At 43.2% G+C, this 23,738-nt stretch overlaps 1 protein-coding gene across 2 annotated transcripts in view; it reads right to left on the bottom strand.

Annotated features, from left to right (window-relative positions):
* LOC309393646 (cytochrome P450 2J6-like) overlaps positions 1 to 23,738 on the bottom strand; it is a 64,723-nt gene that overhangs the window by 31,268 nt on the left and 9,717 nt on the right. Inside the window, exons 3-9 of one of the 2 annotated variants that reach the window (XM_081956095.1) lie at positions 22,250 to 22,399; positions 20,953 to 21,113; positions 19,010 to 19,186; positions 15,287 to 15,428; positions 7,261 to 7,451; positions 6,227 to 6,368; positions 887 to 1,877 (exon numbers count right to left, since the gene is read on the bottom strand). In XM_081956095.1, the coding sequence (XP_081812221.1) occupies positions 1,699 to 1,877; positions 6,227 to 6,368; positions 7,261 to 7,451; positions 15,287 to 15,428; positions 19,010 to 19,186; positions 20,953 to 21,113; positions 22,250 to 22,399 (1,142 nt within the window). In that variant the 3' untranslated portion in view covers positions 887 to 1,698. Of the gene's footprint in view, positions 1 to 886; positions 1,878 to 6,226; positions 6,369 to 7,260; positions 7,452 to 15,286; positions 15,429 to 19,009; positions 19,187 to 20,952; positions 21,114 to 22,249; positions 22,400 to 23,738 lie in introns of those variants that run through there. The other variant, XR_014175624.1, reaches the window with a different exon arrangement.

The raw sequence follows: 23,738 nt of genomic DNA, 5'->3' as shown, positions 1-23,738 counted from the left end.
AAATGAGGTGATGATCTGAAAACTTTGAAAACTTTTGGTTTTTGCCTTCTGACCCCGGAGCTGGCAGGGCAAGATGGCACACTTCCGTCGTCTTCATAGACACTGAAACGTGACTCCACCCATAGAAGCTTCAGGCATCTTGTTTTTGTCTCCGTGGCACTCAGATAAATCTCTTGTTACATTGGACTCTGGGCTTGGAACAAAGGACTTTATTACTTTATCGCCAGGAGCTGAATATAGAAAAGGTTCCTATCTGCTTGGACTCTCTGCTTCGTAACCTCCTCGGCAGTTTCCTCCCCAATTGTTTCCTCTCTGTATTGACATTGTTATCTCTTTGCTCACTATAATGCCACCCAAAAGACCACCCCCGGGGAAGCCGGGTTTTGCAGTCTCCACCCCGACATTCTCAGCGTCCAGCCCCAGCGGACAACAGACTTTAACCTCCCTGCTTCAACCCAAGCCTTCTGAGGTGGACTTTCAGCAGATGTTTCAACAGATTTTAAAGGGACAGGAGGATTTAAAAAAATCAATTCAAGGAGATGAATGAGTAGCTTAGAGAGAACCAAGACCAGGCGATTAATAATTCACAGAGACTGGATCTTTTGGAGGAGGAGACGGCTGAGATGAGGGGGGAGGTGGGGGGGTGCAGAAAGGGAACCAAGAGCTAGAGAACCACCAGATAAAAATGGAATTTGAAAGAATGTCATTTTTCCTTAGGTTTCAAAATGTGATTGAGGCAGATGATGAAGATTTAAGGGACATTATGACAAACCTTTTGGCTGAATACATTAAAAAAGACAAACAACAGATGGGGTGGGACATGGACCTGGTTTATAGAGTAAACTCAACATACACTAGAACACATAATGTTCCAAGGGAGGTACACATTAAATTCCTTAGAAAGACTACAAGAGATGAGATTCTGAGTGCACAAAGGGGGCAAGCACTAAAATACCAGGATAGAGAAATAGCCATTCTGAAACAGATCCCTAAGAAAGTGGGAGAGAGAAGAAAAAACTATTCGCTATTAGCGAAGAAATTATACCAGAAAGGGGTGTGGTTCAGATGCCTGATGCCTGAAGGTATGCTAATTTTCTGGGAGGACACAAGAGTCAAAATTAATACAACCATAGAGGCTCAGGCCTTTATGGAAAAAAATAGAGCCCTCCTAGATAAGCCTGATGATACTACACCAGATACACAAGACACGGGAGGGGCTGGAGCTCTGCTGGCGGGGGGAGAAGGGGCAACATCGAGAAAACTCAGATCACAAAAATGAACAAAAAAATCTGTTTGATGTAAAGTGATTGAAATTATTTGAAGATAAAAGTTTATATGCTGACAAAATACCATCGATTTGTAATAATCTAATGTATTAATAAATGAAATGTATGAGTACGGGGGGAGGGACCACCTCCTGCATATTGTAACTGCCAAAATTTCTAACTTATTCCACTACCCCTTTCCTTGTTTATTTTTTTAAAAAACCAATAAAATTTTGTTTAAAAAAAGAAAGAAATCTAAGTTCTTAACTCACAGGATTTGGCTGTTCTATTATCTTGGAGTCTTGTGATAAGGAAACCGGCACAGACTAGCAGGTAGTTGAGGATGCTTGAACCGCAAGATAGTGACACCATGTACCAATGAGTAAGTGACCACCGCGGTGGGTTTTTCAGTCACTCGCAAGGCAAGGTTGAGCTAGCGAGGGAGCGCACAGAGCAGTTGTGGAGTTGGCTGCAATGTCATGCCTTTAATGTATTTTGTGTTCACTTTGGTCACTCCTTCGGGCAGCTGGAAGTGGAACCTCCTCAGCAGGTTGGCGAAGAGGAGAAAAAGTTCCATTCTAGCCAGGTTTTCTCCCAAACAGGCTCGCTGACCTACACCGGAGTGGCAGGAAGAAAGGCAACAGAAAGAGTCATGAGCATTTAAGGGTGATTTCATCTCCAATTTGCTTTGTCTCGCAATGTAAATAATTCTTCACACTGTCCTACAGATGAAGAGGACTTTCGACTCCCATGCCCAGGGATTTCTGAGAGTTGAAGTCCAAAGGGTCAAAAAGCAACTTGTTTGGGAAAGTTGTTGTCATAAAATAAGCATGGGCCTCGTAATGGTTTTTTAAAGGATCTTAATGGACAGACATTAATATTTGTCTAGTTTTCAAATGCCATTTTTAGTGCAAGTTGACAATGAAGAAACAAAATTTTAGAATTCAGACCGCCGAAATAAAAGCTGTTAAAGGGAATATTCTAGATCTGCTCAAGCAGATGTGCAGAGTATATTCCACTATCAAAAAGTGATTGATCACTAAGCTATGAAAAAAGAGCACTCCCATGGATAAAAAAAATCTCAGAAACCACCAACAAACTATTTCAGTTACATGACATCACCGTAGCACACAAACAACTAAAGTCCTCTAAAACGTATTAAATAAAACAAGACCCAATAGCCCCAAAAGAAAAAAAAACCAACATGAATTATCTATAACATACAGCATAAGTGTATTTAGGCCAAACAAGCTGAAGACTAGCAGAATGCATCCATGAACTCTTATTGCATTCTTTGACAAAGTGACAAAATTAGTGGACCGGAGGAATGCCGTCGATATAGTTTACTTGGACTTCAGTAAGGCTTTTGATAAGATAGACCATAACCTACTACTAGATAAAGTAGAAGAATGTGGGTTAGACAGCATCACCACCAGATGGATTCGTAACTGGCTGACCAAGCGCACTCAATGTGTAGTCCTCAATGGAACTGCATCTACATGGAGGGAGGTATACAGTGGAGTACCCTAAGGCTCTGTTTTGGGCCCAGTACTCTTCAACATCTTCATCAATGATAAATGGGGAACTCATCAAATTTGCAGATGACAGCAAACTGGCAGGAATAGCCAACACTCCAGAAGACAGGCTTAAGATACAGAAGGATCTTGACAAACTTGAACATTGGGCACTATCTAAGAAAATGAAATTCAGTGGTGAAAAGAGTAAGGTTCTACATTTAGGCAAGAAAAAACGAAATGCACAGGGACAGTATAGGTGGTACCTTGCTCAATAGTAGTAACTGTGAGAGGGATCTTGGAGTCCTAGGGGACAACCATTTAAATAGGAGCCAGCCGTGTGCAGCAGCTGCCAAAAAAGCCAACACAGTTCTAGGCTACATAAACAGAGAGTTAGAATCAAGATCACGTGAAGGGTTAATACCACTTTATAAGGCCTTGGTAAGGCCACACTTGGAATACTGCATTCAGTTTTGGTCACCACGATGTAGAAAAGATGTGGAGACTCTAGAAAAAGTGCAAAGAAGAGCAACAAAGAGGATTAGGGGACTAGAGACTAAAACATATGAAGAACGGTTGCAGGAACTGGGGATGTCTAGTTTAATGGAAAGAAGGACTAGGGGAGACATGATAGCAGTCTTCCAATATCTCAGGGGTTGCCACAAAGGAGAGGGAGTCAAACTATTCTCCAAAGCACCTGAGGGTAGAACAAGAAGCAATGGGTGGAAACTAATCAAGGAGAGAAGCAACTTAGAACTGAGGAGAAACTTCCTGACAGTTAGAACAATTAATCAGTGGAACAGCTTGCCTCCAGAAGTTGTGAATGTCCCAACACTGGAAGTCTTTAAGAAGTCTTTAAGAAGATGTTGGATAGCCATTTGAAATGGTATAGGGTTTCCTGCCTAGGGGGTTGGACTAGAACACCTCCAAGGTCCCTTCCAACTCTGCTATTGTATTAACACCAGCTAGCAGAAGATGTAATGAAAACTCCTTAAGTACGCAACACATGAACAGACTTAACTGGGAAACTGTGAGCATTCTAGGCCAAGCTAAATCCAAAAATTCTAGGGAATACCTAGAAGTCTGGCACTCAGACAAGTTAACCCTCAACAGGCACATAGACATAAACAACATTTGCAAACCATTCAAAAGAGAAAATCCAAAAGTTATAAAGGAAACAAAAGGACCAACACATTTCTACCCCAGCTATCAAGTCCCAGATAAGCAGGGATTACAGGTGGTTCTCGACTTATAAGCATTCATGTAGTGACTATTTAAACTTTAAATTTTAAAGTTACAACAGCAGTGGAAACAATGACTTACGACCATTTTTCACACATATGACAGTTGCAGCATACCCATGGCCACATGATCAAAATTTGGGCACTTAGCAACTAGAATGCACTTATGACACTCCCAGGGTCACATAATCACCATTTGCAACTTTCCCAACTGGCTTTCAACAATAAGCCAGAATAGGGGAAGCCAAATTCGCTTAGTGACCGCACAGCTCACTTAACAATTGCAATGATTCACTGAACAACTGTGGCAAAAAAAAGTCATAAAATAGAGCAAAATTATCTTATCAACTGCCTTGCTTAGCAACTGAAATCTTGGTCTCAGTTGTGGTCATAGGTCAAGGGCTACCTGTAACATCAGGATTAATACCCGACCAACAAGCAATAGGTAAACAATAGCTCAATCAAGGAACTACTTGCTTGCATCAATGTTGACAGGGCAAGCCATTATATATAAAGAGAACAAACTCCACTCCCTTCTGGTTCTGATTATGTTACCTAATTGGGTAATGAAACATCGGAAAGACAACAAACAGGCTCAAGAAAACAACCAAGAATTCCAGAATCCTCTGGATTCCTAATTTCCCTATTAGGGGCTGAAAAGAAGCATCTTCACATTACAGTTAATAGGATATGAAAAGGTGAGGTTGGTCTCTTTATCTGCAGTATGTGAAATAGATTGAATTGCTGAATTATAAAAACATACTGGACTCATGTCCATGTGCATGAGAAAACTGAACACTGGAGAACTCTGCAAAACTGCTAAATGTATGTATATATATATATATGTATATATATGTGTGTGTGTGTGTGTGTGTAGTGGTGGGTTCCTGCCGGATCGCACCGGATTGCACGCTCCCTTTCGGAGCTAAACCCGGAAGTACGGTCTTGCCCGGCCCCTGGCGACGCGACGACGCTTGCCTGCGCTCCACCAGCTCGGCTGGGAACGGAGACGTTTCCTCAGCGGAGCGGAGCGCCTGAAAGGGACGCAGGCTCAGCCTGCCAGGCTGCCACCACTCCACTGAAGACATTGCTATAATAATAATAATAATAATAATAATAATAATAATAATAATAATAATAATAATAATAATAATAATAATAATATTTTTTTATTTGTTAGCCGCACCCTCTCCCGAAGGACTCGGGGCGGCGTACAATAAAAACACATACAATATACAAATGAAGAATACATACACAAATAAAAATAAACACATACACGTACATACACATATACATATACATATACACATATACATATACATGGAGGAGGTATCAAATATATAAAATAAAATTTAAAATAGACAATTTAAAACACCCGCGATTAAATTACAAAATTTTTTAAAAAAACCGTCAGGAGCGATAAGATAAGACTATGGTTGAGCCAGGCCAGCTAATTGCTGAGCAGAGAAACGTCTCCGTTCCCAGCCGAGCTGGTGGAGCGCAGGCAAGCGTTGTCGCGTCGCCAGGGGCGGGGCAAGACCGTACTTCCGGGTTTAGCGCCGAAAGGGAGCGCGCGATCCGGTGCGATCCGGCAGGAACCCACCACTGGTATGTATGTATGTATGTATGTATGTATGTATGTATGTATGTATGTATGTATGTATTTGTATTAGCTTAGTGGCTAATACATCTGCCTAATATGTAATACAGCCCAGGTTCGAATCCCAGTAAGGGTATGACTAGCTGATGAGAGCTAAATAGCTTGAAATAGATCTATACTAGTCTCCCTTTATTTATTTATCAGCACAAATACAACACAAACATAACAAAGGCAACATTAAAAATATGGTTTTCTGCCTGGATGGCCTCCTGCAGTGAGCCGAAGGACAGAAAGGGGGAGCAGTGAGTTCCCTCCCATATTTGGGCATACCAGGGGTTGTAACACAAATACATACCTATTTCCCTGGCTCAGCTGATAAGGAAGAGAGCCTGTGGCTTAGTGGCTAATACATCTGGCTAATATGTAATACAGCCCAGTTCGAATCCCAGTAAGGGTATGGCTAGCTGATGAGAGCTAAATAGCTTGAAATAGATCTATACTAGTCTCCCTTTATTTATTTATCAGCACAAATACAACACACACACACACATACACACACATATATATATATAAATTGTTGGGGGGAAGATTCCCCCTAGAACATACCCATGGAAAATGGTATGAAGGCTCCTCTGTTGATAAAGTTTCCTTTTTGATCCAAAAAATGACCAGGATTGAAACATTCAGGGGTCTCCCACTCTTTAGGATCCAAGAGGACTGAGGATATATTTGGTATAACTATAGTCCCCTAGAAAAACCATAAAAGTTTAAACTGTTCAGTTGCATCAACCTAAAGACCAGTTTTAGAAAACATCAGATTTCCATGTGAAAAAATGCTCATTCCACATGAAATTTCTGCCTACCCATATACCATAATAAACTATACAACCAGGATAATTCTACAGTGATGTAATTAAATTAAATCACCATGCTCTCAAGTTGAACATTAATTAACGCCCTAAGTCCTTTGGGAGAAGGGCGGCATATACATCCAATAAAACAAACAAACAAACAAACAATAACCAGACAACTTTTTTAAAAAATGTAATGGCATTCCAGGAAGCCTACATAAACAGCATAAAGATGCAGTAGACTATATTGCTATTATCCTTCTCATCTTCTCATTTTTCCTACTACTGTCTCCTATTGCTATCTTATGATTTATCATTTCTTGATTTTATCTTATAATTAATTATTGCAACTATGATTTATGATCTATGACCTATCACTTCATTGCTGTATAGGCACTGAAACCTTGTGCACCAGAGACAAATACCTTGTGTCCAATCACATTTGGCCAATAAAGAATTCTATTCTACTGCACTGCACTGCCCTCTATTCTCTGTTCTATTCCCTGTGCTGATTTTGCAGTTGAATCTAATAGGTGCTTCCTTAGAAAATACTCCAGATGTTGGGTCAAAACAGAAGAGGTGTCATGTGCAACCAGATGCTCAAACAACTTGGGCGAGAAAAACTTCAGAGTCAGATCTCTGGTCTTGAGAAATTCTTACAAACACTTGAGATCACTCATAATATATTTTAATGGTTATCATTATTATCAAATGTGGTTGGCATTTTTTGATGAATTCTAGAAGAACCTCCATCTCAGTGAAATATATAAGACAATGAGGGATGCCTACCTTTTGAATGGGAAAACCAAGGACTGCTGTGTCTTTCACAGATTGTCTGGGGCCACCAATTAAAATAATATTGGCATAGCGCTGGATCTCATGAATAACAGCATTGGTGTAGGGCAAATTCTTCCGATCGCTGCAGGAGATCAGCTGGGAGGAAGAACCTTGAATATCATCAAGTTCTTTTTGGACTTTGGCTGAAAAAAATAGATCAGTTTCAGAGAATATACTTAACGTCTCCAACAATACCTCTCTTCCTCCACATCTATTGTTGTTGTGTTTCCCAGGAACATGAGCAGCACTCTGGTAAATCAGCCCAGGGTGATTTTTGATCTCCAGGGCAGACAACTCAGGTCTCCAGAAGGATCTGAGAACAATGGCATACAGAACTGCGTAGCCTTGTCTCAGTTTTTCACCTCAAACGAAGGACTCCGCTTTGAGAGATGTTATTGATTTGGACAAAACTTTGGGCTTCAATCTTGAACATTAAACTCAGAGGTGAGACTTACCGTATATACTTGAGTATAAGCCGAATTTTTCAGCCCACTTTTTGGGCTGAAAAATCCACTTCGGCTTTGTCACGATGTTAAAAAGTTTGCTAGGCCTGAACTGCCTGAATTGACACTCAAGAGTTAAACTAAGAAAGCTTTATTGCGCAGGTCATAAAACAAAAAAAAGGGTTCTTATCTGAAAGTGATTTATTGCGCACACGTTACACATTCCAAAATTCCTCTCTTCTTTGTTCGGCAGCCAACTTTGGCTAACGAAGCTTTTCATTATCAAAATGTAACCAATTAGTTATTTTCTGTTTTATTTTATTATTAAAGTTTGTTTATTAATTAGAATACTTTTAAAGACTTATTTTTCTCAATATCTCAAAAGATATGCAGAAGGGAATCAGCCACGGTTCATCGGTCTCTAACAGGGTGTTTTTTTCCCCTGACAACTTGGTAGCAGAGGATGGTTGACAACTTGGTAGCAGAGTTTTGGCTTTTGATGACCAGCTGAGATGACTACAATTTATGGCTGTATTTTCCCTTCATGCTATCTAAAGATAACCGACTAAGCCTAATTAGCCATGTCGAAGAAGAGAAAGAAAAAGAAAGATGGGGCGAACACAGATGAATCAGCTTCCTCTGACAAAGAGGCTCCCTCGGACACAGAGAAGCAAGATCAAAACGTATTCCAGGAGCAACAAGGTGCCGAGCCAGAAATGGGGGAAAGAGTTACAGAAGGCAAGATCTACGGACTGAGGTCAGTAAATGTCCCTCATTATCAAGATACAATTAATGAACGGCAAAAGTCTAAACGGCAACTGCCGGCAGAGGAAAATTCCTCCCACACAGAAAGCAAAGTTTATGAAATTCCCCCAGATGGTGAGCAAGAAATGCAAAGCTATCTATATCAAATAGAACGTTTAGAAAAATATGTTAGGGAGGCGAGAGTGTGTTTTGAAGAGATAAGGCGAAGTAGAAGAAGCTCCCCCACTCCCAAAAAGTCTGAGGACGCCATCTTGTCTTCTTCAAAACAACAGTCTAAGACACACCCCACAGAGTTCATTGGTCAATTAGAACAAAGAGACATGTACACGTCACCGAGGTCACGTGGTCCCTTTGAGTCAACTGAACTCCCGCATACGTATACAAAGGAGAGGCAGCCAAAAAGTGAAGCTGCACTGCCATCTGCTGGCGGAGAAAAATTATTACAGCAAAAGATTAAGAAATTGGACCAGATTTTCAGAGATATGTCTATGAGTCCTTTAGAAGCCAAAACTTTGTCTCCAAAGGTTAAGTCTTCAACACCCCCTGGCGGCGTTGAATTCTCCCTAGATGGAATAAGGCAAAGCCAAAGGCGAATTCGAGGAAGCCAATTTGATGTTGCCACGCAAAGGCCAATGATGCAACCCCAGCATCCCCTGGTTCAACAACCAGCTTTGCAACCAGAGCAACAAATTGTTCCTCAGCAGGTATTCACAGTCACCCCCTTGACTGGTGAGTCCAAATTAAAGGAGTCAGGAGAGAATTATAAAGCCTGGGTCAGTGAAATTGCGCTCTTGCTTCGAAGAGAAGGCACATATTCCATGGTTTTTGATCCTCCCCGTCAACCCTGGACACCTGCAATAAGAAACCTCGAAAACAGAGCTATCACGACTTTACTCATGTCAATGGAAATTGAGATCCAAGGTATCTTTCCACCTGATGCAACTGCCCAAGAAATATGGGCTATTTTGGAAGATTGCTACAGGCCCGTTTCAATTGAATCCTCATGTTTGCTCATGTCTGAGTTCCATGGTTCGAAGTTGAAACCTGGTGAACGAATTGGTGGACATTTGACCAAACTGAAAAGAATGAGAAGTGAATTGAGACAAAATGGCCATGTAATCGATGATATCCAAATGATTAGCATCATCATTAACTCATTGAATTATGAATGGAAAGATGCTGTTGCAAAGATTAACTACGTGCCTATTGCTCAACGCACAGTTAACCACGTTTGCAGACTTTTAGTGGAAGACGAAGCTATCAGGTTAGCTACCCCACATCTGCAACGGCCTCCAGCACCAAAGGCTCCAGCCAGACGTCCCTTCCGAGGAAGAGGCTACGCTCCAAGGATGCCAAAATGCTACACCTGCAACCGTGTGGGACATGACACCCGGGATTGTCCCCAACGAGTTCCAGCTCCCGCCACGTACCAGCCCAGAGGAACAGATTCCAGAGGCAGAGGTAGAGGCGGAAGACAAGGTCGTCGTGGTCCAAGGCGTGATCCACAAGCTCCGCTTGCAACACTGGCCATAACCAACGTTCCACAACCTGATCCAAAGTTCGACAGACGTCTTTTGTGGACTTTAGATAGTGGAGCAGCTGTGCACGTTACCCACAGAAGGGAACTTTTCACAGAGATGGGCGAACCAGAGCCCGAGTATCGAGAACTGTATTCCTTCACCAACCACACTTGCAAGGTTATGGGAAAAGGAACTGTTTACATTGAAGAGCTCGATACACACATCCCTGATGTTTATTACATACCTTCAGCAACCAGTAATTTGCTTAGTCAAAGTCACTTGTCTAGAGAGTTAAAGTTCCAGGTTCACCACCTCGAAAAAGCAAGTTACTTAGTTAAAGATGGTGATATTGTTGCTGAAACCATGCTGATTGGTGGTGTTTATTACTTAAAGCCAAAGCCTAAAGGGCAAGCACAGGCAAGTATGCAAACTCCAAAAAGGCACAACGCAAACCCAGAGAGAGTTGTCCCAGAGAGAGAAAGCGTTACTGTGCCAAAGGCTCCTAAAGCCAACAAACAAAGAAAACAGAAACAGATTGTTCAGGGCAAGCCCGAGGGTCCTCATGAAACTGTTAATGTTGAGAATTCACTAACTGGTAAACCTTTGCATTCCAGGTGTATTCACAAGTGGCACAGAAGATTGGGGCATGCCAGTTTCCGTGTTCTTAGAAAGATGCCGGAGTTCGCAAAAGGTTTGGATCTAAAGGGGTGTAAGGTGTTTTTGGATTGTGCGGTTTGCAAAAAGGCTAAATCCAAGGCGGCTGCAATTCCCAAACACGCTACACGCCGGTCAACACGCATTTTTGATTTGGTACACACTGATATAGTGGGTCCTTTCCCACCAACCCTTGGTGGCAGAAAGTATTTTTTAACAATTGTAGATAATCATTCTAGATATGGATTTGTATATCCTATGAGAGAGAAATCTGAGACCTTTCAGATCTTTAAAGACTTTGCAGCATTTGTTTCTACACAATACCAAGTTCGCATCGCCAGAATCCAGAGTGACCGTGGTGCAGAATTCATGTCTCAGCGTTTCCAGGACTGGATGCGTAAGAATGGAATTCTTCATCAGACATCTGCTCCATATACACCGGCTCATAACGGAGTCGTAGAAAGAAGACAAGGGGTTCTACAAACCATGATGCGTTGTCTTCTAGAAGATGCCAATCTCAGTAACGCATACTGGGGTGAAGCAATCAAATATGCAAATTACATTGTCAACCGTACTTGGAGCAGTGTAATCAATCAAACTCCTTTCTACATGCTGTATGGCTACAAGCCTGATCTCAAGAACCTCCATATTTTTGGTTCATATGCTATGGTGAACACTCCCTTAAGTCAAAGAAGAAAGGGAGGTACAGTAGCAAAGAGACTGAGATTTATGGGTATTGATGATAATTCAAAATGGTACAAATTCATTGATACTAAACATGTGATTGTCATTTCACAATCTGCTAATTTTGAGGAAGACATTGACTGGTCCAGGATTCATTCCAATGATCCTGAAGTTTATTTTCCTAGAGATGGTGTTCCAGATGCCACGCAGCCTGATGACAATTCGCAGGCAGATATTCCTTCTACCAGTTCTTCACAACCTGATGTTCCGTCTTCTCAAGCCGCGGATGCTGATGCTAGCGACGAACGTGAGGACGAGGATGATGATGAAGAAGAAGAAGAAGACTGGTCTGTTGTTCCTAGACGCTCCAAGAGGGCCACAAAAGGAATCCCTCCACAACGTTATTCATGGCAACTGACAAAATCACCAGTACCTTTGATTTGCAACGTTACTCTTCCTCCAGAGACATTCACACAAATCAAACAGCTTCCTGATTCAGAACAAGACAAATGGTATGATGCAATGCAGGATGAAATGGACAGTTTAAAGAAACTTAATGTATTCACACCTGCAAAACCTCCAGCAAATAAGAAAGTCATTGGCACCCGATGGGTTTACAGAATCAAGAAGAAACCGAATGGTGAGTCTTTATACAAAGCCAGACTGGTAGCTCAGGGTTTCGCTCAACGTTATCCTGAGGACTACACAAACACTTACTCACCAACAGTCAGAACTGAAAGTGTAAAAATTGCCTTAACCACTGCAACTATTCTTGGTTTAGAAGTTTTTCAATTTGATGTGGACACAGCTTATCTACATGCAGACCTAGATGAAGAGATCTACGTGAGAAGCCCTCCAGGATTCCGAAAGCAAGAAGGGGATACCTGGTTCCTGAACAAAAGTCTTTATGGTCTGAAACAGTCAGGTTTAATGTGGTATTTATGTCTTACTGACAAACTAAATTCAATGGGCTTTATTAAGTCCGAAACTGATGAATGCGTGTTCACAAAAAGATCTAACAATGCATATGAGATAATTCTTGTTTATGTTGATGATATTGTTTATATTGGTCCAAATAAGAAAATGAGTGAGATTTTTGCCAAAAGTTTGCAGAGATACTTCACACTAAAATCTTTAGGACACATTAGCACTTATTTAGGTGTTCAAATTGAAAAGACACAGAAGGGGTTTAGTCTTTCACAAGAGGAGAAAATTGACCACATTCTACATCATTGCAACATGAAAGATGCTAGCACAACAAAGACACCCATGCAAACAGATTTTCACAACTTAACACATGAACCAAGTCCTGAGTTCGAGGATCAAACACTTTATCGTTCAGTCATTGGTTCACTATTATACATTAGTAGTTGGACCAGACCTGACATCGCACTTAGTGTTAATCTTTTATCACGACAAGTAGGTAAGGCAACACAATTTCATTGGTCATGCATTAAGAAGTTGTTGAAATACCTAAAACACACTAAGCACATGAAGTTATTGCTAGAACCAACACACACTGATCAACCAAAGCTGATTTGTTTTGCCGACGCCGACTGGGCGAGCGACAAGAAGTCACGCAAAAGCACTTCTGGTTACATGATGTTCCTAAATGGTTGTCCTGTTTACTGGCAAGTGAGAAAACAGAGTTTTGTTTCATGTTCATCTACTGAAGCTGAATATGCTTGTGTTTCAGATGCTTGTAATTCTCTAACGTGGTTTGATGCTTTGATCACAGATATCTGGACACGTCCGATTCGACCAATCACCGTGATGGAAGATAATGTATCTGTTGTTTATATTTCTGAGTCACATTTCACAGGTTCTAGGTCCAGACACATTGACATTCGTTATCAAAACACAAAGCAATTAGTTAAGCAAGGTTTTGTTAAATTGCAATATGTTTCTACACATGATCAGATCGCAGACATGCTTAACAAACCACTTGCCGCAAATCAACACGAGTATCTGCGAAAGAAGATGTGCCTTAATTGATGATTTGATGACGTCAGCCCAGACTAGCAAAAGAAGGGGTGTCACGATGTTAAAAAGTTTGCTAGGCCTGAACTGCCTGAATTGACACTCAAGAGTTAAACTAAGAAAGCTTTATTGCGCAGGTCATAAAACAAAAAAAAGGGTTCTTATCTGAAAGTGATTTATTGCGCACACGTTACACATTCCAAAATTCCTCTCTTCTTTGTTCGGCAGCCAACTTTGGCTAACGAAGCTTTTCATTATCAAAATGTAACCAATTAGTTATTTTCTGTTTTATTTTATTATTAAAGTTTGTTTATTAATTAGAATACTTTTAAAGACTTATTTTTCTCAATATCTCAAAAGATATGCAGAAGGGAATCAGCCACGGTTCATCGGTCTCTAACAGGGTGTTTTTTTCCCCTGACAGGCTTATACTCCAGTGAACAAAAAAAAAACAAAAAAAAAGAACTTACCGAGGCTTCGGTGCTTCCGGGATCGCGAATGAAGAAAGTCCTACCTGCGCATGCTCTGTTTCCAGGGAGCCCCTCCGGCCGTGGAGCAGCAGCCGCACAACTGAACAGTGACGCGCTTTGTGTCACGTGGAGTTTAGCCCCCAAGAGCGCAACTAGAGTGCCCCAAGGAAACTCTGCCCGCCATCCCTCACGCTCGCCGCTTTCCCTCCTTCGGGAGCGCGGCCGGGGCTTGGCATTGTCCGTCCCTCAACTGTCCTGTGTCCTTCCTTCCTGGCTCCCCAAGGGGGCGTGAGGGGCAGCGTCCCTTCAGACTCCACCTCTTCTTTTTGCTTGCAATGTCTCGCCGTGTTCTTTGTTTCTCCTCGCTTTCCAACCCCCCTCCTCCGCCGCCGCCCCCATTTGCTTTCTCTTGACAGCTGCGGTTCCTTCCGATTCGGCTGCAAATCCCGCCCCCCACCTCTAGCCCCTTCAGAGACAGCCCGGCCGTAAGGAAAGAAAGAAAAGTAAAAACTCCCCGTCGCTCCCCACCCGGCCTCCCTTGTCCTGCCAAGCGCCGAAGAGTGCGTGTGCGCTCTCCCGCCCATGGCAGAGTGCCCCGCTTGCAGGTGGCCAGCGAGAGAATGAATTCCCCACCCTTGGGGTGCTTCTGCTTTGAAACCCCTCCTCCGGGATTCCATCTTCTCCACGCTCAAGCTCCTCCAATTCCTGAAAGGAATTTAATTTTAATTATGGTAAAATTGGTTAGGTGGTTGTGGAAATAGCTGAAGCTTCCAATTTTCCAATTTTCCAATTTACCGTGAGCTGCTGCATTTCCCAGCCTCGGCTTATACTCGAGTCAATAACTTTTTCCAGTTTTTTGGGGTAAAATTAGGGGTCTCGGCTTATACTCGAGTCGGCTTATACTCAAGTATATACGGTATATTACTTTGCTTAAAAGGCGAAGGGAATAAAATTTATTCATTTCTAAAATTGCATCTCACTTATCTATACAGAGTAGTCACACTTTCTACATATCTTAATGCATGTTACTTTGGGAGATGAAAACATGTCTAATCGCAATTCACACAAAATAAATTTTATCCACTCCTTTTTACTTTCCGTGTCCTCCTGGCTCCCACATAATTGTTGTCCCTATTCTCAGCTTCCCTCACTTTTTCACCCATCTTGGATGATAATTATAAAATTCCAGTTCAAATTAACCACCTTGTGGCTTAGATAAATCCTAGTTGGAAGTACAATTTGTCTCAAATCACCTGGGACAGTTCAGTAGGTAAGCTAGGACTAGTTTCATTCCTAGAAGTTAAAGGTTTTTGTAAGTAGAGGGGGAGAAGCTTGAGCAATTTGGAAGAAGTCAGGGTGAAGATATTAAACGTAACAAGTTAATATTCAAATTAATTTTCCAAGTAAAGGTTACATACACCTGTTTACAGGTCTGTGATTTCTACCTTCCTCCCTCTCTCACCTTGGATATCTGGATGGGCCACCATGTAGAGTAGTCCCCAATGCAATGTGGTACTTGTGGTCTCTGAACCTGCTATGAAAAAATCGAAGATACTGTAGGCCAGATTGTTTTCATCCAGAGTAGAGGTGGGGTCATCTTTACTCTATGAATGCATATCAAGAAACTTAGGTAAGAAAACAGAAAAAGTAGAAGAGGTCTTGAAAGACATGAAAAGGAAACTACCGTTACTTAATAAGGAACATGTTTAAAGTTCAAAGCCTTTATTGTCATTGTACATCATGTATATAACGAAATTGGTTTAGCCTCTACTGGTGCAGTCCATACAACACAACATGAATAATATAAAGAATAATCCTTATACAAGTAGTTAGGAAAAAATTAGTCATACGTTTCTGTTAGTGATGTAACCCTAGGTTTGGCTTGGCAATGTATATAAGCTATGATTGTAAAAAAATGTATCTGTTACTTTAAATGCTAAAAAGATGTAATTGGTTTGTTACCTCAAGTAGCCATAAGAGGGAGCCAGAATGACTGTTAGCTCTCTGTTTGTTAGACGCTGATCGGTGTATTGTGAGGTACTGTGGTTTGCTACTGTTAGCTGTTTTGTGTGCTAAACTGACTATTTGATAACTGAATGACTGAACCGTGTATGACTTGGACTGTTAATCGGACTCTGAATCCCTCTATATTTCCCACCACTGTGTCGGTGCCTCACCAGCCATAAAACTCACCGCACATCACTGACTGATAGAAAGAGGTCATCAGCCGTTGTTCCACCTGATTTTTCCACAGGACTCTAACAAAATGAAGTCTCTGTTGGACCTTACTAACCACCAGGGACATGTTGTTTTCCCAGGTGAGGTCTTGATTAATGAGCACTCCCAAGAATTTAAAAGAGGAAACCCTCTCCACACATACTTCTTAAGAATTGAATACTGATTAGTTAACAGACTAAGGGGAAATCTGGATTTCTTAATTAAAAAGACCTCTGTCATCTTTCTTCTGTGAATGCACAGCTAAGCTCAGGCGAAAGGGTAGGAATAATGCAAAAGAGCTTAGTATGATGTAAAACAGTTTGGTCTAGTGGTGAAGGTGCTGGCCTAGAAATCAAGAGGCTGAATTCTAGGCCCTTCTTAGTCATGAAAATTGTGGGTGTCTTTGAGCCACTTATTCTCTGTCAGCCCAGAGTGGTTTTAGGGGGTGAATCTAGTCTCCAAAGCATCTGAAGGCAGGACAAGAAACAATGGATGGAAACTAATCAGGGAGAGAAGCAAAATAAAAGTAAGGAGAAATTTCCTGAGAGTGAGAACAATTAATCAGAGGAATGGCTTGCCTTCAGAGGTTATGGGTACTCCATCACTGGAGGATTTTAAGAAGAGATTGGATAGCCATTTGTCTGGAATGGGAGAGGGTTTCCTGCTTGAACAAAGGGTTGGACTAGAAGACCTCCAAGGTACCTTCCAACTAGGGGTGGGTTTCAGCCAGTACGCACCAGTATGTGCGTACCGCTTCGTGAAATTTAGTGTGCCTTCCTGTACCTGAGCTTCCGGAGGCCCTGTACGGGAACGCTGCCTCCCATGGCCTGCCCCCTCCCACTCGCTTGCTTCCCCCGCCTGCCCAGTTGCCGCTCGCTCGCTCCCCTCGCCCGCCCAGTCGCCACTTGCTCGCTCGCCCGCCCCACCTGTCCACACCAGGCTTGCCCCGCCCACCCACTTCCTTTGCGGGAGCGGAGGATTGGGAGAAGCCCACATGTCTCGCACTCCCTTTTCTTTGATAGCTGCCTGGTTTCCAATGGGGGTGGGGAAGAAATCCATGTGTTTTTCCTCCCTCTGCACGGATTCCCCCCCCCATTGGAAACGAGGAGCTGTCAAAGAGAAGGGAGCAGTGCGCACCACATGGGCTTGTCCAACAGCTGAAGAAGGAACAGGAGGTGAGGATTTGTTTGTTGTACAAGCCCACGTGGCGCCCGCTGCTCCCTACTCTTTGACAGCCGCCTCGTTTCCAATGGGGGGGGAATCCATGCAGAGGGAGGAAAAATGCATGGATTTCTTCACCACCCCCATTGGAAACCAGGCAGCTGTCAAAGAGAAGGGATCGTGTGCCATGTGGGCTTCTCACAACAACCAAATCCTCGCCTCCTGTTCCTTCTTCGGCTGTTGGACAAGCCTATGAGGCGCCCGCCACTCCCTTCTCTTTGACAGCCTGACAGCCACCTCGTTTCCAATGGGGGGGGAGGAAATCCATGCGTTTTTCCTCCCTCTTCATGGATTTCCTCCCCCCCATTGGAAACGAGGCAGCTCTCTCTCTCTCTCTCTCTCGCTCTCTCTCTCTCTCTCACACACACACACACACACACACACACACACTGCACGTGCAAGGGGGACTGGATCAGCTGGGATGTTGGCACATAAGAAGCCTCTTTTTCTCCGTTGCCACAGCTCACAGAGGAAGGAGGCAGGAATGATGGCTGGTGCTCGGCCCCTTGCCGCTTTCCCGGCTAGCCACCCAGCCAGGCAGGGCTGCAGCTGGTGGGCCGTAGGGGCGAGCGGTAAGTGAAGAGAATGCCGGCCAGCATCCCTGCCTCCTTTCTCTGTGAGCCGCAGCAGCGGAGAAACAGAGGCTTCTTTTTTGCCACCCTCCCAGCTGTCCCCCTTACACATGTGCTTTGCATTGCAGGAAGTGCGGTGTGTCTCTGTGTGTGTGCATGCATGACGTGCATGCCTTCCGTGGTGTGCCCAAAACCTTCGGACACCCACCAGGTCACCGGCCGAGCGGCAGAGAAATCTGGCTTTGGCACAAGGGAAAAAAAAGCCGTTTGAAATTAGCCCTCTCTGCCGCTCTGCTAAAAAGGCGGGAACCAAGGTCAAGAGATAACAGAACAACTAACCATATTCAGTTAACCCCCAGAGTGTTAACAGGCTGAATTGGGAGCTCTGTGAATTGGCTTGTAGGACACAGAATGCCGTGATCATAGGATTTATCGGACACCGGTTTTAGTTCATAGAATATATCTACAATAATAATTGGAAGGGATGTGTGTGTGAGAGAGAGAGGGGGGGGAGAGAGAGAGAGAGAGGAAGAGAGAAAGGAAGAGAGAGAGAGAAAGGAAGGAGGGAGGAAGGAAGAAAGTGGGAGATACACACAAGAAAAGAAGGAAGGGAGGAAGGAAGGAATGGAGGGAGAGGGAGAGAAAAAAAGAGAGAGACAAAGAGAAAGAGAGATAAAGAAAGAGAAAGAAGGAAAGAGAAAGAAAGGAAGAAAGAAAGAAAGAAAGAAGAAAGAAAGAAAAAAGAAAGAAAGAAAAAGAAAGTGGGAGAGAGACGAAAGAAAGAAAGAAGGAGGAAGAGACAAAAGGAAGGAAGGAAGGAAGAAAGGAAAGAAAGAAAGAAAAAGAAAGAGAACTTATGACCACAACTGAGCCCAAAATTTTGGTTGCTAAGCAAGAGCGTTGTTAAGTGAGTTTCACCACATTTTCCAAGTTGGCCACGCCCACCCATTCACACAACCGCCAAGCCACGCCCACCCAGTCACATGACTGCCGATCCACTGCCACACCTTCAGGCCACACCTACAGAATAGGTTCTAAAAAAATTTGAAACCCACCACTGCTTCCAACTCTGTTAGTCTGAACTTTTTGTGACCACCTACTGAGAGGAAAATACTTATTGATCTGAGACAAGTTTGGATTTGGAGAGTGTTATACTCCTGATATACATCTCTTACTTTGTCCATCTGTGCCAAGTAGAAATCAACGAAGTTCTGTGGGTCATCTAGCATCCCATTGTTCTCATGACTTCTGATCTCCTTCATGGCAAAAGAAATGGAAAAGTCATAACAAGCAAAGGCCCTCTGATGATGGCCTGGGAGATGGTTCATAATCCATGGGAATGTATCATATACCTGCATAAGATAGAAAATGCATTAAAAACACAATATTTGCCAGTAAGAAAGCATAATTTTCTGTGGGGCCATTGATGACAGTAGCTAATCTAAGAGGTGATGTAATGTGTGTTTCTCTGATCAACCTATCTTAAATACTCCCCATTGTTTATTTCATGCATGCCACCTCTGCATTAACCTCTGTGGCTGATCTGCTGTTAGCTACGCCTGGCCTCAACATACATTACCACTATTTTGCTAATATTCCAAATCAACACAACACAACACAACACAATACAATAGCAGAGTTGGAAGGGGCCTTGGAGATCTTCTAGTCCAACCCCCTGCCTAGACAAATGGCTATCCAACATCTTCTTAAAAACCTTCCAGTGTTGGGGCATTCACAACTTCTAGAGGCAACTTCTGTTCCACTGATTAATTGTTCTGACTGTCAAGAAGTTTCTCCTCAGTTCTAAGTTGCTTCTCTCCTTGATTAGTTTCCACCCATTGCTTCTTGTTCTACCCTCAGATGCTTTGGAGAATAGTTTGACTCCCTCTTCTTTGTGGCAACCCCTGAGATATTGGAAGACTGCTATCATGTCTCCCCTAGTCCTTCTTTTCATTAAACTAGACATACCCAGTTCCTGTAACTGTTCTTCGTATGTTTTAGTCTCCAGTCCCCTAATCCTCTTTGTTGCTCTTCTCTGCACTCTTTCTAGAGTCTCCACATCTTTTCTACATCATGGTGACCAAAACTGAATGCCGTATTCCAAGTGTGGCCTTACCAAGGCAAATCGAAAGGGTTATGTTGCCATCTCTATATCCATTTCTTTATTTTACTTTATTTTTATCCAAGGAGATTAGAAAGAGAGAAAGTGTTGTGGCCTGTCAGGTGCCGGCCTCTCTGGCAGCCGAATCAAATGAGGTCAGGGCCAGCATCAAGGCAACCTGAGAGCCCCGGGGGGGAAAGAGGGAATGGAGCTGTGAGAATTAGAGAGAGAGGCAGAGCCTGGGCCGTCCACCAGCCCTCAGATAGAGAATCAACAGCTCCCAGGTGTGGAGATGCTGATGAGGAACAGGAGGAACAGCTGGGTCCGGTGCCTGACATGCGGATGCGCAGAAGGCAGAGGAGAGGAGAGCAGTGGAAATCTATGGGCCGGTCCTTGGGACAGAAGAGCCACTGCTGCTAGCGAAGCCTCACCCTAGCTCTGGGGATAAAAGGCAGGGGATGGCGATGAACAGATGTGGCAGGCAACTATTCATCTCCCTGCCAGTTCATCACTGATAGCCTGCACTTCTGAATTCTGTCTGGAAATTATCAGAATTCTTCTTGGAATCTGCAGCACCTCCCGAGTGTGTGTGTGTGTGTGTGGTGTGTACACTGCTGGAAGAAAGCGAATGCACCTTCCAGGACACCCTTTATAAATGTGGGGAGAGAGAGAGAGAGAGGGAGAGAGAGAGAGAGGGAGAAAGAGAGGGAGAGAGAGAGAGAGAGAGAGAGAGGGAGAGAGACTCCTGGTGTGTTGGGCTAGTTCAGGGGGAAAAGGAGTGAGTGTCACTTTCCACAGGACTTCATAGCCTGCTGTGAGAGAGAGGCTGCTGGTGCTCCTAATAAAGGGAACATTTCATTAAATACAAAGGGCTTGTTGTGTTTTGGACCCGGGTCAGAACAGAAAGCTTCATATCTTCCCTATAACTATCCTTGACTCTTCTACCATTTTTTGGAAATTCTGATTTAGCAACTGGGGGCATTGGGCAAATTTCTAGATAGAGTTTACCGTACTTACAGCCTGCCAGATGCTTCCTCCAATTTGAAGTACACATTCAGTACTTTTGATTAGCTGGAGGAAAGTTTCATCATGTTTGGAGAATCGATAGCCAAAAAGGAGAACACAGATCACATTGGAAACAGCAAGAACGATGTGGAAAGAAGGTTCCATGGGCTGCCCTGTATTGTTATTGAAAGTTCATTCATCAGCCATAAATACAATGCAAATCTTTTTTTTTTTTAAAAAGTGATTTCCTTATAATTCCAACTCACATATTTTGTTTTGCTTTCAACCCATCGAATTATACGTTCATGTATAATAGTACTAGAAGTAATTATTTTGCTTGATTTATATCAAGGGCGAAATCCTCCCGGTTCGGCCCGGTTCAGCCAAACCAGCAGGGACGATTGGCATCAGTTCTCTGAACTGGTGGGAAAAATCCCTGGTGGCCCTGCCCATGTCCACTTGGTCACCCTGTACCCTGTCGCTGCTCACCTCTTCCGGCCGCTCGATTCACCTATCCAATCAGAACATTTCTCCCTCCGTTCAAAGCAGAATTGCTGCAGTCTATACCTTCAAGGTAGACCCAGGGAGGGGGGGGGTTGGGGGGGTACCATAAAGGGAGCAGCAGCTCTGCTGTGAACTGAGGGACAATGTTTGGATTGTCTCTGCCATAGAATTCAATGTTAAATGCAGCAGAGAGAATCCAAACGTTTTTCCCTCCGTTCACAGCAGAGCTGCTGCTCCCTTTATGGTTCCCCCCTCCCCCTCCCTCCCAGGGACTATCTTAAAGGGACAGGCTGCAGCAGCTCTGCTGTGAACGGAGGGAGAAACGTTCAGATTGTCTCTGCTGCATTTAATGTTGAATTCTGTGACAGAGACAATCTGAATGTTTTCCCCTCCATTCACAGCAGAGCTGCAGCAGTCTCTCCCTTTAAGGTACTTCAACCCCTGGGGGGGGGAGGGGACCAGGGAGAACCATAAAGGGAGCAGCAAATGTGTCATACACACATTTTTTCCTACCGTGTTCTATGGGCGTGGCTTGGTGGTGGCATGTGACTGAGTGGGCATGGCCATGAGTGATATCAAGCTGGCCATGCCCACTCAGTCACAGGACCCCTCCACCAAGCCACGCCCACAGGACCAGTAGTAAAAAAAATTGAATTTCACCACTGATTTATATGCAGTATCAAATTAAAGCAACCCTGCTCCCAAACTTAGGATAGCCTGGTTTAGTGGCAAATGAAGCGGACTTTGGGCTGCCTTCTCCAAGTTCTCCCATTATTCTATTTTTAAAATGCCTTCTCGGCCTTACCTTTAGTGCTGTCAAAGATTTCAATCAAATGCAAAGCCTCTTCTTGGATCTGACCCTCCAGGCCTGGCTTTCCTTGGCTGAGAAACTTGAGACCCATCGCCCCAATTCGCCGATGTTGCTTCCATATGTTTCCATTGGCAAAAATGATGCCTGCAAAATCACTGGATGGTTATTTTCTGTTCAAGTTTGATTTTTCATCATCAAAACACCTCTCTTCTCAGTGTCAGATCTGAAGTCTGAAGGCACAAAATCTGATCTTGATCTGGCAGGTTAGGACATTGGTTTGCAACGAAACCTTCTTGTGACTAGTTGTTTATTAAGTACGGTATGTGCCCGAGGCAACCCTGAACTGATGTGAACTAGCGATTTCATATTCAAACAGAGCATGACTGGAGTTTGCAGTTTCAAGATGTACTGATTTTGAGATTTGATTGAAAAAAATACATCCCCAAACTATTTTTATTTATTTATTATTGCACTTAAATGGTGCCCATCTCACCGTGGCTATGATAGAGGAGGATGAAATTTGGGGGAGGCGTTTAGAAATAGCAGGGATCTGCGCTCTCTAGATGGCATGAATCCTATTGCATTTCAGGTAGATTTCACGTCAAGTTACCAGGAGCCTTTCGCAGCCTGGAATGGTGGTGTTGCACAAGTCTTACTAGTCAGATTTATTGGAAGAAAAGGGGTTGGGCTAGACAACCTTGGAAACTGTATATCTGTAATTTCCCCCTACTTCACCAGTGGGTATTTTAAAATGGGGTTTTCTTTTTGACTTTAGTTAGCAGTCATGTCTGTCTGTCTGTCATCCATCCATCCATCCATCCTGCTTGCCCAGGATTTTAAGTCATTAATAAATCTGGTATTTATCTCTGTTTCCCCATTAAGGCCAGAATTAAGAAGCAAGCCAAAAACCAGGACTAAAACAAAAACCAAAAATTTGCATTGTAGAAGATTGGCAAAGAATTAGTGGTGTGGAGTCCTTTTTTCTTTTTCACTGTGGAGCAGCTGCCCCAAAAGCCAACACAGTTCTAGGCTGCATCAACAGAGGGATAGAATCATGTGAAGGGTTAATACCACTTTATAATGCCTTATGAAGGCCACATTTGGAATACAGCATTCAGTTTTGGTCGCCACACTGTAGAAAAGATGTGGAGATTCTAGAAAGAGTGCAGAGAAGAGCAACAAAGAGGATTAGGAGACTAAAACATATGAAGAACGGTTGCAGGAACTGGGTACGTCTAGTTTAATAGAAAGAAGGACTAGGGGAGACAGGATAGCAGAGTTCCAATATCTCAGGGGTTTTCTAATCCCTGCCATACCTTCCCCTATTTTGTCTGGATAATTCTGGGAGTTGAAGTCCACGTATTCAAACTGCTAAGGTTGAGAAACACTGGCTTAGAATCTTTCCTAAAAAGATTTCACCATTTAAAGTTAAGATAAGAAATATAATTGAACCAGCTCCAGATGCTGCTATTTACATACACTA

The sequence above is a fragment of the Natrix helvetica genome (genome assembly GCF_964273705.1).
Source record: "Natrix helvetica genome assembly, chromosome: 5".
Classification (NCBI taxonomy): Eukaryota; Metazoa; Chordata; class Lepidosauria; order Squamata; family Natricidae; genus Natrix; species Natrix helvetica.
This window is presented reverse-complemented; position numbering and strand designations above follow the sequence as displayed.